This window comes from Polyodon spathula, chromosome 16 (genome assembly GCF_017654505.1).
Source record: "Polyodon spathula isolate WHYD16114869_AA chromosome 16, ASM1765450v1, whole genome shotgun sequence".
Lineage (NCBI taxonomy): Eukaryota > Metazoa > Chordata > Actinopteri > Acipenseriformes > Polyodontidae > Polyodon > Polyodon spathula.
In genome coordinates this window covers 28,693,330-28,707,760 of record NC_054549.1, presented here as the reverse complement: position 1 = coordinate 28,707,760, position 14,431 = coordinate 28,693,330, and the positions used below count along the sequence as shown (strand labels likewise).

At 37.6% G+C, this 14,431-nt stretch overlaps 1 protein-coding gene across 2 annotated transcripts; it reads right to left on the bottom strand.

Annotated features, from left to right (window-relative positions):
• Positions 1-2,308: 2,308 nt before the first annotated feature.
• On the bottom strand, positions 2,309-14,361 carry LOC121328610 (protein SSUH2 homolog). Of its 2 annotated transcripts, none has more exons than XM_041273446.1 (13): positions 13,989-14,361; positions 13,261-13,328; positions 11,442-11,546; positions 11,084-11,162; positions 10,540-10,669; positions 10,195-10,255; positions 8,825-8,946; positions 7,838-7,900; positions 6,799-6,881; positions 6,354-6,446; positions 4,855-4,960; positions 4,664-4,771; positions 2,309-3,635 (listed from the first exon to the last, which is right to left on the bottom strand). In XM_041273446.1, exons 1-13 carry the CDS (start codon positions 14,009-14,011, stop codon positions 3,492-3,494), a joined length of 1,185 nt encoding a protein of 394 aa, XP_041129380.1. In that variant the 5' UTR covers positions 14,012-14,361; the 3' UTR covers positions 2,309-3,491. The 2 variants fall into 2 exon arrangements, with proteins under 2 accessions (XP_041129380.1, XP_041129381.1); XM_041273447.1 differs by having other exon boundaries at positions 3,549-3,635; positions 4,664-4,755.
• Between the last annotated feature and the right edge of the window lie 70 nt (positions 14,362-14,431).

The following is a 14,431-nucleotide window of genomic DNA, read 5'->3' as shown; positions in this document are numbered from 1 at the left end:
TCTTATTTAAGCAGCTGTAGCAACACGTGGGGACATGTAACGCTAGATTTTTCATTACTTTTTAAATCAAAAGACATCTAGTAAAGCATGGTAAAAAAACATATTTTACTCAGTAGTAGAGACAGCATTTTTGCTTTATTATGGTCGTTTGAATTGAACATCAGGATTTTCTGAGGATTAACCATTTGAATAAAAAAGGATATAGCTGTTAATATACATTGTTATGCTACACTTACCCTGCCACTTGATATACATTTCTGGCAAGCAGATTTACCCAATACCAAACAGTTGTGACATCCCTTGGAAATAAAAAGAATCAATTGCATTTGTTATCCAGCAAGTACATTCTATAGCTGTGGTTTAACAATCAACACTGAAAGACAGTTCTCTTGCAATAAGTGATAGCAGAGAATTAAACAAGGATAATTACACCTCAACTCTAACTGTATTACACAAACACTGGAATACATAGGTGCAATACAGTAAATGGAAACACACCCCAATATTTATTTTACTAAATTTACACCACAAAGCTGAAATATATGAACATGCATTCCCGCTGGTTTACATAACACAACTAGCTGATTTTTCTACCACATAAGATAACCTAGTTGACAATGTAACCTTTCAACACAGCCCTACCTACCCCTTCTGTATATATAGTGAAGCAGCTTGTGTCACCCTTGTAATTATCCATCAGTACATCTCTACCTTGACAGAGGAGGTGTGAGGAACTTGGATGGGGCGTTTTCCATTCTGAAACAGTGCCGGGACCTGAACAGCAATCGTGAAATCCATGAAAAAAATACAGCCTTTCATATTATGTACTGCAATTATTTCTTAGCTTTCTCTATTAACCTGACTAAAGAATGGTAGCAAAGGTACATACCCTGTATGTATTGTGTGCCTGAAGGTCTGTAAACACCAACTCTTTGGTAGGACGAGAGCTGTAACAGCACTTACTGGAAGCATACTCGATGAAGGCATCTTTAGCAAAGTCTTCACTGATAGAAGGAATCCTGAAAACAGATCAACTATGTCAGCAACAGACATGTTGCTGTCTGTTGACCATTCTTATTTACAAAACTGTTCAAGCTCTGTCAAGTTCCTTGGGGAGTGTTAATGGAGAGCAATCTTCAAGTCATGCCACAAATTTTCGATTGGATTTAGGTCGGGGCTCTGACTGGGCTACTCAAGGACATTTACCTTGTTGTTCCTTAGCCACTCCAGTGTAGCTAACTTCCATCCCAGTTTCAGCTTTCTTGCAACAGGCATCAGGTTTTCCTCAAGGACTTCTCTGTACTTTGCTCCATTCATTTTCCCTTCTATCCTGACAAGTGCCCCGGTCCCTGCCGATGGGAAACATCCCCATAACATGATGTTGCTACCACCATGCTTCACAATAGGGATGGTGTTCTTTGGGTGATGCGTTGTTTGGTTTGCGCCAAACAACGCTTTTCATTTAGGCCAAAAAGTTCAATTTTAGTTTTGTCAGACCACAAAACTTTTTGTCACATGGTTACAGAATCTCCTGAGTGGTTTTTTTTTTTTGCATACTTCAAACTGGATTCAAGATGGGCTTCCTTGAGTAATGGCTTCCTTCTTTCCACCGTACCATACTGGCCAGATTTGTGGAATGCTTAGGTTATTGTTGTCCCTTCTTGACACCCTACCATACTGGCCAGATTTGTGGAGTGCTTGGGATATTGTTGTCACATGCACACTTTGACCAGTATTGGCCATAAAAGCCTGTAGCTCTTGCAAAGTTGGCATTGGCCTCTTTGTAGCCTCTTCGATCAGTTCCCTTCTTGCTCAGTCATCCAGTTTGGAGGGACGGCCTGATCTAGGCAGGGTCTTGGTGGTGCCATATACCTTCCACTTCTTAATAATCGTCTTGACCATGCTCCAAGGGATATTCAAGGCCTTTGATATTTTTTTATACCCATCCCAATCTGTGCCTTTCAACAACTTGTACCAGAGTTCTTTTGAAAGTGCCTTGGTGCTCATGGTTGAGTCTTTACTTTGAAATGCACTGCCCAGCAGAGGGAACCTACAGGAGCTGCTGAATTTATCCTGAAATCATGTGAATCACTACAATTTAACACAGGTGGAGGCCATTTAACTTGATGTGTGATTTTGAAGGTGATTGGTTACACCTGTGCTAATTTAGAATTGCTATTACAAGTGGGGTGGAGACTTATCCAGCCGATCTATTACAGTTTTTATGTTTAATTTTCTACAAATTTCTAGATTTTTTTTTCATTTGGAAGTTGTGGGGTAGGATGTGTATATAAATGAAAAAAATAACTATTGTAATGCATTTTAATTCCAGACTATAAGCCAACAAAAGGTATATGCAGGTCACAAAATGACATATACAGTAACAATAAACAAAACAGTTGTTAGTTACTTAATTCCAGTTACTGGAAGATTGCGTTCCAAAGAATATCGTCTGTGCTTTTAGTCGGTTGTTGAATTTTTTGTTCTCATATTCTTCCTCAAAATGCAATTGGGATTAAACCTGAACATGCATTATTGTGTGACGTTTTCTCCAATGTTGTTTCTAGGAGTCTATCAAGCTGCATGTCGTTGCTTGAAAATACAGTATATGTTGTTTTGACATGTCTTTACTTCCTTGTTCTTGTGGTATGTTATAGAAAATGGTGGATCCAGAGTAGCTGAATTGTTTTCCTCAGAACCAGGACACACACAAAAACAAAAAACGCTAAATACAACACACAGGTACAACACTGAGTCTACCTTTATTTGCTTTAAGCTGAAGCTAGGCACGTGCTGGCGCTGAACAACCTGTTACAATATGCCTTTTAAACTGGAACAGCCCCTTAATTGCACACAGAGTAGGTTGAGCTGGCAACTGAAAGGCTGCATAGTCACAATTTTACCACACCTTACCATAGTTCTCAATAATTAACCATGCTTTACTGCAAACAGCTTCTATCAGGCCCGTAGAATGACATTTGCAGAGTTTGTGTTTCAGGAAGACCCAACAAACTCCTTCTGCCTTTGTGAAAAAAACAACAGTCCATTCCATTTGTTTTAAATCATAACAATTTTAGAGCCATGCAAATCGAACTTAAAATATTTTGCAAACCAAATATCTGTATCCACTTGTATGCAAAACAAAGGCTGGCTATTAATACAAAATAATGAATAAAACACTGATTTATCAAATATTCAAAATACAGTAAAATGTATTAAAATTTTCTCAACATTAAGTTCTTAGGTTCAATCAAATGAGACAGATTCTTTAAAAAAATCAGTACAAAGTTTATAAATTGGAATGTAAAATGATATTAAAATTATCTTAACTGCTAGTATTCAATGGTCTAACATGCATATATTTAAGTCTAAAATTGACACACATTTTTATATATATATGTACTTTTGTATATACTTTTAGAACTGTGAAGCGGAATTTAAAACACTCACATTATGAATGATTAAACTTTTTTTTTTTTTTAGATATAAATTCATATAATACTACAGCAGCAACACTTTGCAGGATAGTCCTCTGTGTAGACTTTATGCTCAGCTCCATAAACAAAGTAAGTGTAGGCCTTCTCTTGAAAGCTGTAGCTTGCTTTGGTAATGGGAATCAGCTCAATGGTCTGCCGCTGAAAAATAAATATTTAAGAAAATGTATTAAAAAAAAAAAAAAAATCAATCCATTCACCTCAGAAACTAAGCAAGGCAGGGTCTGGTCAGGTCAGGTCAGGGGCTGAGGGAAATCTCGTGCTCCAGAATGGTGGAAAGGGGAATTATGTTTTAACATAAAACCAAACATTACATTACGTTGTAGGACACTACAGCTTTAAAACTCATACATCACACTTTTTATGCTACTTTTTGTGCAACGGGCAGTGTTGTGACGCACTGCAGTTATGGATTCTGCCCCGTCTTTGAAATGAGAGGAGGTTAAAAGCTTCAAACCTACGAATGCAGATGAGCCTGGCTCATCTGCATTGTGGTTAAGACATTCACTTGTGGCTCCCCTGTTTCGCGACCAGCCTCCAAAATGTTGGTTATTATAGCTTTTGTCCAAACCCTGTACAAGATTTGAAGTGGTACCCAAAATTAGCGATCTGTCTGTTAATATCAATGTTATTCATTACAGGTGATTTAAATAACAATACAAAAAATTAAGTTTTAACATTTGGATGGAAACATCAAGGTTCTCTCTCAATCAACTTTGCAATCAACAGCTCTGAATCTGATCAAGCATTGCTGGGTTCGCACCAAGAAAAAGAAAATACCTCCCAGGTTTTTGCAAAGAATCTTGCACATGCCAAAACATGCTAAGTGGTCTAAGATGTGATAACAAATTCAAAGGAGATCATACCAGATTTTAATAAGATACTATGTTAATTTATATTTTGGGCAAATAAAAATATCTATTGTCATTAAATTAAAGGGCAAGTTGCTTGGAATGTAATTGTAATGTCTTTGTTACATTTCCCTTACTATAGTATGTTATAGTGTGTGGTTCTCGGTTCAGTTTCTCCAATACTGAGATATTATCATTTTTATCTCAATCTGCCTTTGAGTTTGAATAAATAATTTTGAAGGTACCTTACTGTAGCTATTGGCTGGGGTTTTCTCTGCTCTATGGAATACATCCTTTTAAACAATCTTCTAAGCATACCTGCTGAAGAATACGGCATGTTGGAGCAAACTGGGCATGGTGCTGCCTCACCAGTCTCTCAGCAGCCTGACAAATGGCAGGGTCTGGAAAACCTACAACAGGATACACCTTAAAACACAACATAGTCAAATTAAACAAAAATACACTAAAAGGTTCAATGATGAAGGGAAAATGCTGCAAAATACTCTTACCATATACTGCGTGTCAACAAAAACCTTTTCTCCAGTCACCGCGCTGACCCGATCGATCGGAAATCCAGACTGCTGGACTTCTACAAAGTCATCCATATTGTTCGTCCTGAACAGGGTACAAGTGAAAAATACCTGGTTTAATTATGCTGTACTGGAAATTGACTAGAATATAGGGTTAAGGATGGCGAAAGTCTCTGTATGTGGATGATATCTGCACAAGTAGAACTGAGACAGAAAGTGTCAATGGGCTGCGAGTGCCAATATAAACCATACACAGACGCTTGCAGTCCTATGAATCTATTACATACTGCTGTATTATTAATATACAAGTTAAAGATCCAGCTATATTTGTTTTCTAATCATTACCTACCTGTATTTACTCTTTTATGTCATCTTTTTAAATAGACTTTGCAGTTGAATGGAACTCTGAGAGGTGCCTCGGGTATGATTTTTTAAAGCACGCGATGTCAGCAGTGTTGATATGGCGAATACATCACAGTAAAAACTAAACATTTGCCATGTGAACTAGCCTACACATTTTTATAAACATTTGAGATTTCAAGTTTAAAGTCTGAAACAAGACTTAATCCTTAAGACTGGAGAGCCTCTTGAGGTGGTGGATAGTTATAAATATCTTGGGATCTGGCTGGATCCGTTCTTGAGGTTTGATCTGCAGATTTCAAACTCAAAGAAAATAGCTCAAAAACTGGGTTTTCTTTTTCGACAGCGAAAAAACTTTACGCTTCACTGTATTTTTTCTTTGTTTGATTATGGTGATGCTTTATTTTTACATGCCTCTGCCGAACAATTAAAAAAAAAAAAAAAAGTATAATGTAGTCTTGCACTTATTTATCAGGTGCCTTGGAGAAGGTCCTGGGTTGGCCGATCAGCATTTAGCCACAGCGCCCCCTATAGCATGGAATAGTCTGGACAAGATAACCCAAATGTATCAGCTAAATGGAGAATAACGACTAAGATTACATTTATTTTAATGAGTAGGTTCCAAGAATTATCGAAGTGTAAATGTTTGAGTCAGGATTTGGGACTTTTGTAAAAAGAAAATTATGTTTGAAATCCTTTTAGATTGTACCAATTCAGACACAGAATTACCAACATTATGAATTGTGAGCTGAAGTGCAATACATAATGATTAAAAGGGAAATAATATTTGAGAAACATCAGATAATAAAAAGAAAGGTAAAAAAAACAAAAAAAAAACATAAATTTGAACTTATTCGTGATGCCGTGATAAAGTAATACCAGGCAACTTAAAAACAAATGAGCTAATGGTTTTCATGCACACAAGACATGTAAAGAATTCAGAAAGGAGGTCAGGAAGGTAAAATAAGTTGTATAAAATGTACTTTTTCTGCTAATAGTTTATAGAATTCATATGCTAACAGTTTACAAAAAATAAGAATATGGAACAAAGCTAATTATTACAAATAAATACACAATATACAATGTACATTACTCTGCTGTGCATAGCTGAGGTTTACCATTTTATTTTCAGTCTAATATAGATCAGCAATTGTCCTTTTCCTTTGCAGGTGTCGCAAGAGTTCAATCCAGTGCCTGTACAGCCATCACAGCTGCAAAGAAACAGGAACATGTTTAAGTTCCTATGTGCAATTGTGTTGGTAAGTTCCTGTTTTAAATATTGAATACAAGATCATTTTGAAATGCAATTGTGGAAATTATTACTGGGCTAGTGATTTTAGTTTCTTTATCAAACACCAGTCAAGACCACTGCTCTTCACGTTACATCTTTGTATCACAGAGAAATGTTTTGTGAGGCATTATTTTAGAAAACAAAATCCTAGCCAACTCGAAAGGTGCCACAGATTAGGAGCTGTTGTGTGTCCTGAATGCTATATTCTGCTGGTTAAGTACAGTACATGTTAAATCATGCTCTCTGGCACAGGGTAATATCTTGAAACTTACTTAGTGCGGCCACTGCCATTGCAATGGTGGCAGCTTTCACCACCTGCACGGACTCTAGAACCGTTGCACACCCAGCATTGCTTCTGTATTCCAAAACATAAAAAGAACACTATGTCATGTCCCCATTGCATCATATCAGTACCAACAACACCTATTAATCTTCAAAGTGTGTTAAGATCCAATTAAAATTCTACGTGTGTTTCCTTATCGTAGAGTTATCATAAATACCAAAGGGCGAAATATAAACAGCTAGACAAAAAAATTCCAAGCGGTTTTATTGGCTTTTTAGAAATGTTTTACTTGACAGAGCGTTCTTTTGTAGCAGTATGGATTACATATCTTTATGTGACACAGGGTCTTACATGCAAAGAATGCACAAGACAATTCTCATAGTATGATAAGAGGTAGCCCTGCTACACAAAGATATAATGGATAACCTTTTTAATGCACTACCACGTGCTAAATAAGTCATTCCTAGATTTGAGAAAACAAGAAGTCCTGATTGCTGAAAAAACTAATGGAGATGATCTTTGCATTTAATTACCAGATCAAGCCTTTAAACAGGACTTAGGAGTCAGCTTGCATTAACAAACACAGGAGTGTATATGTTTGTGAATGAGATTAAGAATAAGACAGGGCATTCATATAATTGGTTTGCTTTGTTATTAAAACCCATAACTTTAAGCATTGCAAGCTCGATGGGAAAACAACACATGAATGTGGCTAAACTATCAGGGTTGTCATCACTGTATCTCTTCAGTTTTGTTCCAGTTTGAAAATTTTAAAAATGCAATATAAATAAAGAGCTTGAGTGAGCGATTTTCAAAGTCTGGTAATATAACAAGTTGATTCAATTTCGTGAGCTTCGTTAGTGACCAGAGTAGGTTTCATCACCTGTACCAGTGAAAGTAAAATGGTCTTAAACCAGAAGAGACAGAAGATGTTAAAGAACTCAAATCCTCATTAAAGAGCAGCAAATACATATTGGTTTGTCCATGTCATGGAAATGATTGTGGTTGATTTCTGCAAAAGTACTTACACTTCCACATCCTGCACATTTAGTGCAAGGTGTCTTGCCCGTTCCCATACAGGTGTGGCATGGCTAAAAATGAAAAAGGAAATCAGTGTTATTTACTAATTAATACATTCATCATTTTCATAGCATTTATGCAGTGTCCCCACCCCCTTCTGAGGGTAAAGTTGTTTGAAAAACAGGAATCCAGGCATGAAAACTGAAGCCATGTGGGATGGTTGCTGGAAATGGGGGAAACTGGGCTCTTCATATACTGAATGTCCAGAGTAGGCTGGAGACTACGTTATAAAATTATGTAATTTTTACTAGTAAAGGTCTTGACTGATGTGATGGCTTTTACTGGCAGTGTAATTACACCTGGCTGCACAGCTGTATTTAAATCTCCAGGAAAACTGTGAAAGTATTGATTTATTTTTTTCACAAAAATCATCTCTTGTGTTGAGATAATGTCCTAGTTAAATGTATCTTTTGCATTAAAAAGTATGTAGCAGGGTTCCGAATAATGTAGCGTTACACGTCCCCACATGTTGCTACAACTGTTTAAATAATGCACCTGTGATTTTTCTTTTCATTGTTAACATCCTGATATCTTTTTGCACTTATAACTTTAAAGTCTGTTTCAAAGAGTTATTGCTGTGTTAGCTGGTTTGACAATGTGGGCAATAATCTGTACACTATCAGTGCACTAGAAAACAGATTTGAAAAAGACTTAAGTTATATGTGCAAAAGGTTGTCAGGATGTCAATGAAAAGAAATGACAGGTACATTATTTAAACAGCTGTAGCAACACGTGGGGACGTGTATCGCTAAATTTCTCATAACCCCACTACTTACTCTTTAAAGTCTGTTTTATGTCCACTTGCAAAATGTTATTTGCTCATTTAAAGAAAAAACAGTGAATCCCTGCATCTTTATAATTAGTATATGCACATTGCAAAATTCTCTTTCTACTCTTTAAATTTAGCTCTTGATAATCGACCACAGATACAGTACCTTAACAGAAGCTGTATTAGGGATTTTAATTTCCTGGGTTGCATCTTTAAACATGGTGGGTGCCTTGGCTGGTATGGCCCATGGAGCAGGAGGAGGCTGAGTGTATGCATCCACAGGCTGACCTGAGATAGACACACGCTTTAGTGAGTATGACAGAACAAGCGGAGTGATGCTGGATAATGACCAGTTCAGAGGGGCCAGTAATGGATGCACATCAAATCCATTTTGGCTATGTGTTTGTAAAACAGACAGAAATTGACTTATTTCCTACTGTATATTATCAACCATGCAATACAAAAATTCAAATAATACACCACAAACCTGCTCTGAGAACACAAAAAAATATATTTCCCACCAGGCCACTGATAATTACAGCAAACAGTGTTGTTTTGTGTGTGTATGGCAGTGTGCCCCGCCCCTGTGCATATTTTTGTATTATATGTAGCTACCAGCGCCAGTAATTACGTTTTCATCAGGTACTGCTTTCTCTTAATTATTCCTCGTGACTGTATTTGCATGGAGGCTAGTATGAGGCATTGTTTTATGTTTCACTGGTGTCTCTTTTTTGAACTCCAAGACCACTTGTGCTTTAGCCTAGTGGTCTCTCAATATTGCAAAACAGTTTCCCACTGTCTTCACAGAAGGTTTTGGGGTACTGTTCAGCAGTCGTTTGCAGATATATTTTGTGTGCATGTAGTTATGGTGGAAGCTGTAAATGGGTCCTGCTGGGTACCAAAATATACAAAAAGAAATTAACATGCCTGTTTTCTCTGACTGGGAAAAAAAAAAAAAAAAAAAACTTCTGTGCGAGAATTTCTGTCAATTACTGTGGAATCCTGGAGGAACTGACAATTAAAATTGTTAGCTTGTGATTAAAAAGAGTATAATATTGGAAGTAAAGATGCACGCAAAATGCAATTCACGTAGGTGAGTAGAAAATCTTCTTCTTACATCATAGTCGTATACTGTTTCATACACGGTAACATTCTCAGAATAAAATATTGTTAAATACTGAACACTTGACTTTGCATGGTTTGTGTTTATAAAAGTATTACAGAAAGGTTGGGGCCCACAATAAGGCCCTGCACCGGGGCCCATCTTTCTCTTCCTCCACCACTGGCCTACACTGCATGCATCAGGGCATAATGTCTATTAACAATAAATATCTGTAAACCAGTTAAACTAACATAAACAGTACATTCTCTGGCCTTAGGATGGCTTAATAGTGGCCTACTGTAGCACATCTGTTACTTATAACAATAATTGCTCGTGTATGCAAGCCTGATCCATCATAACGCCCCTTGTGAAGCCATGGAGATCCTTGTCCATCATTGTAATGTGTTTGTTTTTGTGTCTTTTGGACTGCTTACCTCTATATGCCTCTTGTGCCCATTCAGTTGATCTGGATTCAGTAAAGGTCTCTAGACGATACTTTAAAAAAAAAAAAAAGAAAAAAGTCCAATTAAGAATTAGGCTCATTTTGAAAGCTGCACACCAACATATTTATTGCACATTTCAATAAAATGGAACCAATACATACTGGTTGCACTACCAAAGCATATCACTGCCATCTCTGGTAACGAATTGGACTGCTCAGGATTGTGGTAGCGTTTCTTAAGGGACACACACTTGTATTATAATAACATTTCAATAGTATTTGTAAGTTTTTGTGCTTGTCACTTAAAGAAAAGACATTTTCTGTATGACTTTCATACCCTGTAAGTGTTGAGAGCCTCGAGGTTTGAGAACACTAACTTTTCTGCAGGCTCAGTGCTGTAACAGCATTTACTGGAGGCATACCGGACCAGAGCATCTCTGGCAGTATCTTCAGATATTGAAGGGATGCTGTGAAATAGAAAGGTAGAAATTATGACCTCCTCAAATGAACACGCTGTGGCATCGCACATTCCGTGTTGCAGGATGTTTAAACTGTGCTTGGGGTACACCTGACCTCAAACAAATCAGGAGTTTATTCTGAACAAGAGAATCGATTTCTGAATTGAGTATTAACTTAACCCTGTATACCCACTCTGTATAAAATATATAAACCGATACACCCTGTGTTCCATATTGAGTTTAATAAGACACACCTGAGCTTGTTACCTGTATACACTGGGGCTAAGCAGGCTCATTTTAAAACCTGGAATAGGGGAAACTGCCATTCAAATTGTATTTTGGCAATAAATCAGGGCTAGGGGGGTCTGTAATGTTGAAAGGATGATGGAACAGATTTACAAAAACATATGAAACAGATCTTACTTCCACTCTGTTTGAGCAGGGGCAGGATTTCCAGGAGGGTAGGGTAAACCTGCATCCGGTGGGGGAAGGAATCCTCCTCCTTTTAAGAGGCAGAAAGACGTGTAATGACATGCAAATTGGAAAGGGACCAATCCTTCTTAGTGTATTTGAACAGGCCTGCTCAAGTGCCTGCAAATTCTCCATATAATTTATGGTGACCAAATTATTAATAAACCACTGGTTTGCTTTGCACAACCCACTTTCTAAACTCTAACTTTTTTATAAAAAGTGTCCATTAGCAAGCAGGAAGACTGAACCACAAAGCAGGATTACTACACTTCAGTTTCAAACTGTTACCAGATTCATAAGACACCCTTACCACTTCCTTCTGGTGATGTGCCTTCGTATCCCGGCACTGTGTCGAACATTCTCGTAGGGGGGGCTGTTGGCCCGCCGTGTGGGGGGTTCTGAGGTGCCAACATAGCTGAATAAAGGCAGTAATTAGTGAAAAGTGTAACTACATTTTATGAAACCAAACTAGCTTTTCACAACCATCCCAAAACTATTCATCAAGGCACCGCAATTCACATAAACAAAATGATACTTTTAAGGTTGTATTTTCCAAGACAGTTTGAGACACATTAACTTGTAGTGCAACTTTATCGACTTACAGAAAAACCTGCCATTAAATTGCTACAAATATTGAATTTTGATGTAAATGTAACCCTAAATCATAACCACTGTAGTGCATATTCTCTTATCCCATTGAAGTGCTTATTGTTCTCTTCGACACATGCTATTAACGTATTTAGCCCAAACATTTATTACTGAACACATTATTTTTACACATGCAATTATAAAGTTTGAAAAGCAGCTGTAGGCATTGTGTGCTGCCAAGGCAATACAACATATGAGGCAAAATGGATGGGTGCACAAAGCCTTTAGCATATCTTAGGTAGGTAGCTTCAGAAAAAGAACAGCTGGCTCTGTGTTTTGTCCTCCGTCTGTGGCTCACTATTTTGTCAAACTAAGTGCAATTTTATAGGTTCCTCACCAGTTGAATATGATCTTACAATCACAGTTCCCCCATAGCTTCTGTAATATGGAACAGCATTCTAACCCCCCCACCCACCACCCCTACTTGTGCGTTACTGCAGTTCAAACTGAATACTTTTCCATTACATACAGATTAGCCTGTTACATACTGGCCCTATTACTAATCGCGAGCCACAGACGGAGGACAAAACACAGAGCCAGCTGACCTTTTTCCGAAGCTACCTACTGTTGATGTACAGACGGCATTCGCCTGTGCCCCCAACAGCATTAAATTAGCAGAATGTATGATGTAATAACCACACCAATGGGACTGGACAAAAAACTAACTTGCACACTCCCAGGTGTAATCCTGAGAGTTGTGTGGATGTGAGTGTCACTGTTGGGTCCAGATGTAGACAAGTTAATTGCAGGAGAAATGGCACCTTAAGCTTATAATGTGCCAGTGCAATGGCTGATCAGACAACCAACTTTGAGAGCACCACCAGCCATGAAAAAGTACCAGTGCTAGTTCACCACACCACACCGCTTCAGTGGCAAACACAAGCAGCGCCAGGAACATGAAATGAAACCTGGGTAGATCTAGAAACCACACAACCACGATTGGAAGAAATGTATGTATCCCCATCCACCCTCACCCCTCCATTTAAACTGTATAACGTATTATATACAGACTACTGTATTTAATATATAAATAAGGACAAGGAATTGCTAATTCCATCTGATACAAAGACATTTCAGATACCTTTAGCAAATCAGTATTTTCAAAGGATAAATTCCAATAACTTAATTCAATGTAAAATCTATTTTGTGTTGTTTATTTTACTTAAAAGAAAAAACAAACAAAAACGACTGATTGTAATTTGTAGCAGCATAGTCTTGCATAGTCACATAATCGATGACTAATCAATGTATTGCATAGTCACATGATCGATGACTCATACGCATAGTCTCTCCTGATTGGCCAAAGGCAGAACGTTTCTTCAAAATGTATCTCAAAGTAGAACAAATGCAACATCCACCATACACGAGGTAACATTTTGTCTGGAAACATGTTTCCTCGTGTATGCTGGGTTTAAGTCAGAAACAAAAGCAAACACGAAGGGATCAAATGGTTTAGTATTTCGCGTGGGACTGTACAGTACCTGGGTGTCCAACTGCTGCAGGTACCTCTGATCCTGGGTACATGCTTCCATAAGAAGACTGTTGGTTACTGGAAAATATACAATAGGCATGCTTCAGCGTATTCAAAAACAGTCAGTTATATCGTGATTCCCGAAGCATCATGAGATATTTGAATAACATTGTTTAAAGTGATATGAACCACACTAAACTGAAGTACTTTGCTAAGTGTGAAATTACTGCAAGGCTGGGCTAGTCTGCAGCAAAACCGCAAAGAATGCTGCTGAGCAACAGGATGTACCAACTTTATATATTCTACTGGGGTCCATTTTGGCAGAATTTCAGCCCACTATGGGGCGGTAGCTTATCTAAATAAAATGCCAATGAATATAAGAACAATGCTAAATCAATGTATTAAATGAATAAATAACTGGTCGGAAAATGCTAATATTCTCAACGCACTTGTTATTTTACAAAATATAGTCGGGACAGAACTAAAACTCCCACTGTATGGCAGTGTGACACATTCCTTAATCTATTAGTGATTAATTAGTCCAGGTAATCTAACAGTAAAGTCTGTAATGGTACCTTTCACAGAGACACTTTTAAAAAAATACACTATGATCATTTGAACTGAAATAATAACTTCCTCAAATGTTTTGATGTGTCCTGCTTCTAGACATGAAAATGAAATGCTCACAAACACCGTACAAGTCCAGAGGAATATCGCGTTAATTAAAATTCCACATACCTCCACAATGGTTTATTGTCCATAACCGACTTGAAGAGTTTTGTCAAAACAAATAATACTTCTGCTTCGTGGTTTCACTTCCTGTTCCAATCACACGATTTAACTCGAGTGAGTTGCAGTGTTTTACCCCCGCTGCTAAAGTCGAAGCGAGTCAATAGAACAAGCAGTAAACCTTGTAATGATCCTGCTGAAATACAGAACAAGTTGTCACAGCCCTCCAGATACCACTGTTTCATACAAACACAACATGCCCCAGATCTTACAGTTTTATTGAAGCGATTCTAGCTGAGACAGTAACTTATTATTTCAATAGATATATCATTGCCCATCCTATCCACGAAATGGAGCTCGGAAGATTTAGGTTCACCTAGGTCCTGGAAGATTTACGTTGACTTAAACAATGAAATATTAAAATAATACAAACTTGAACAAATAAAACGTAT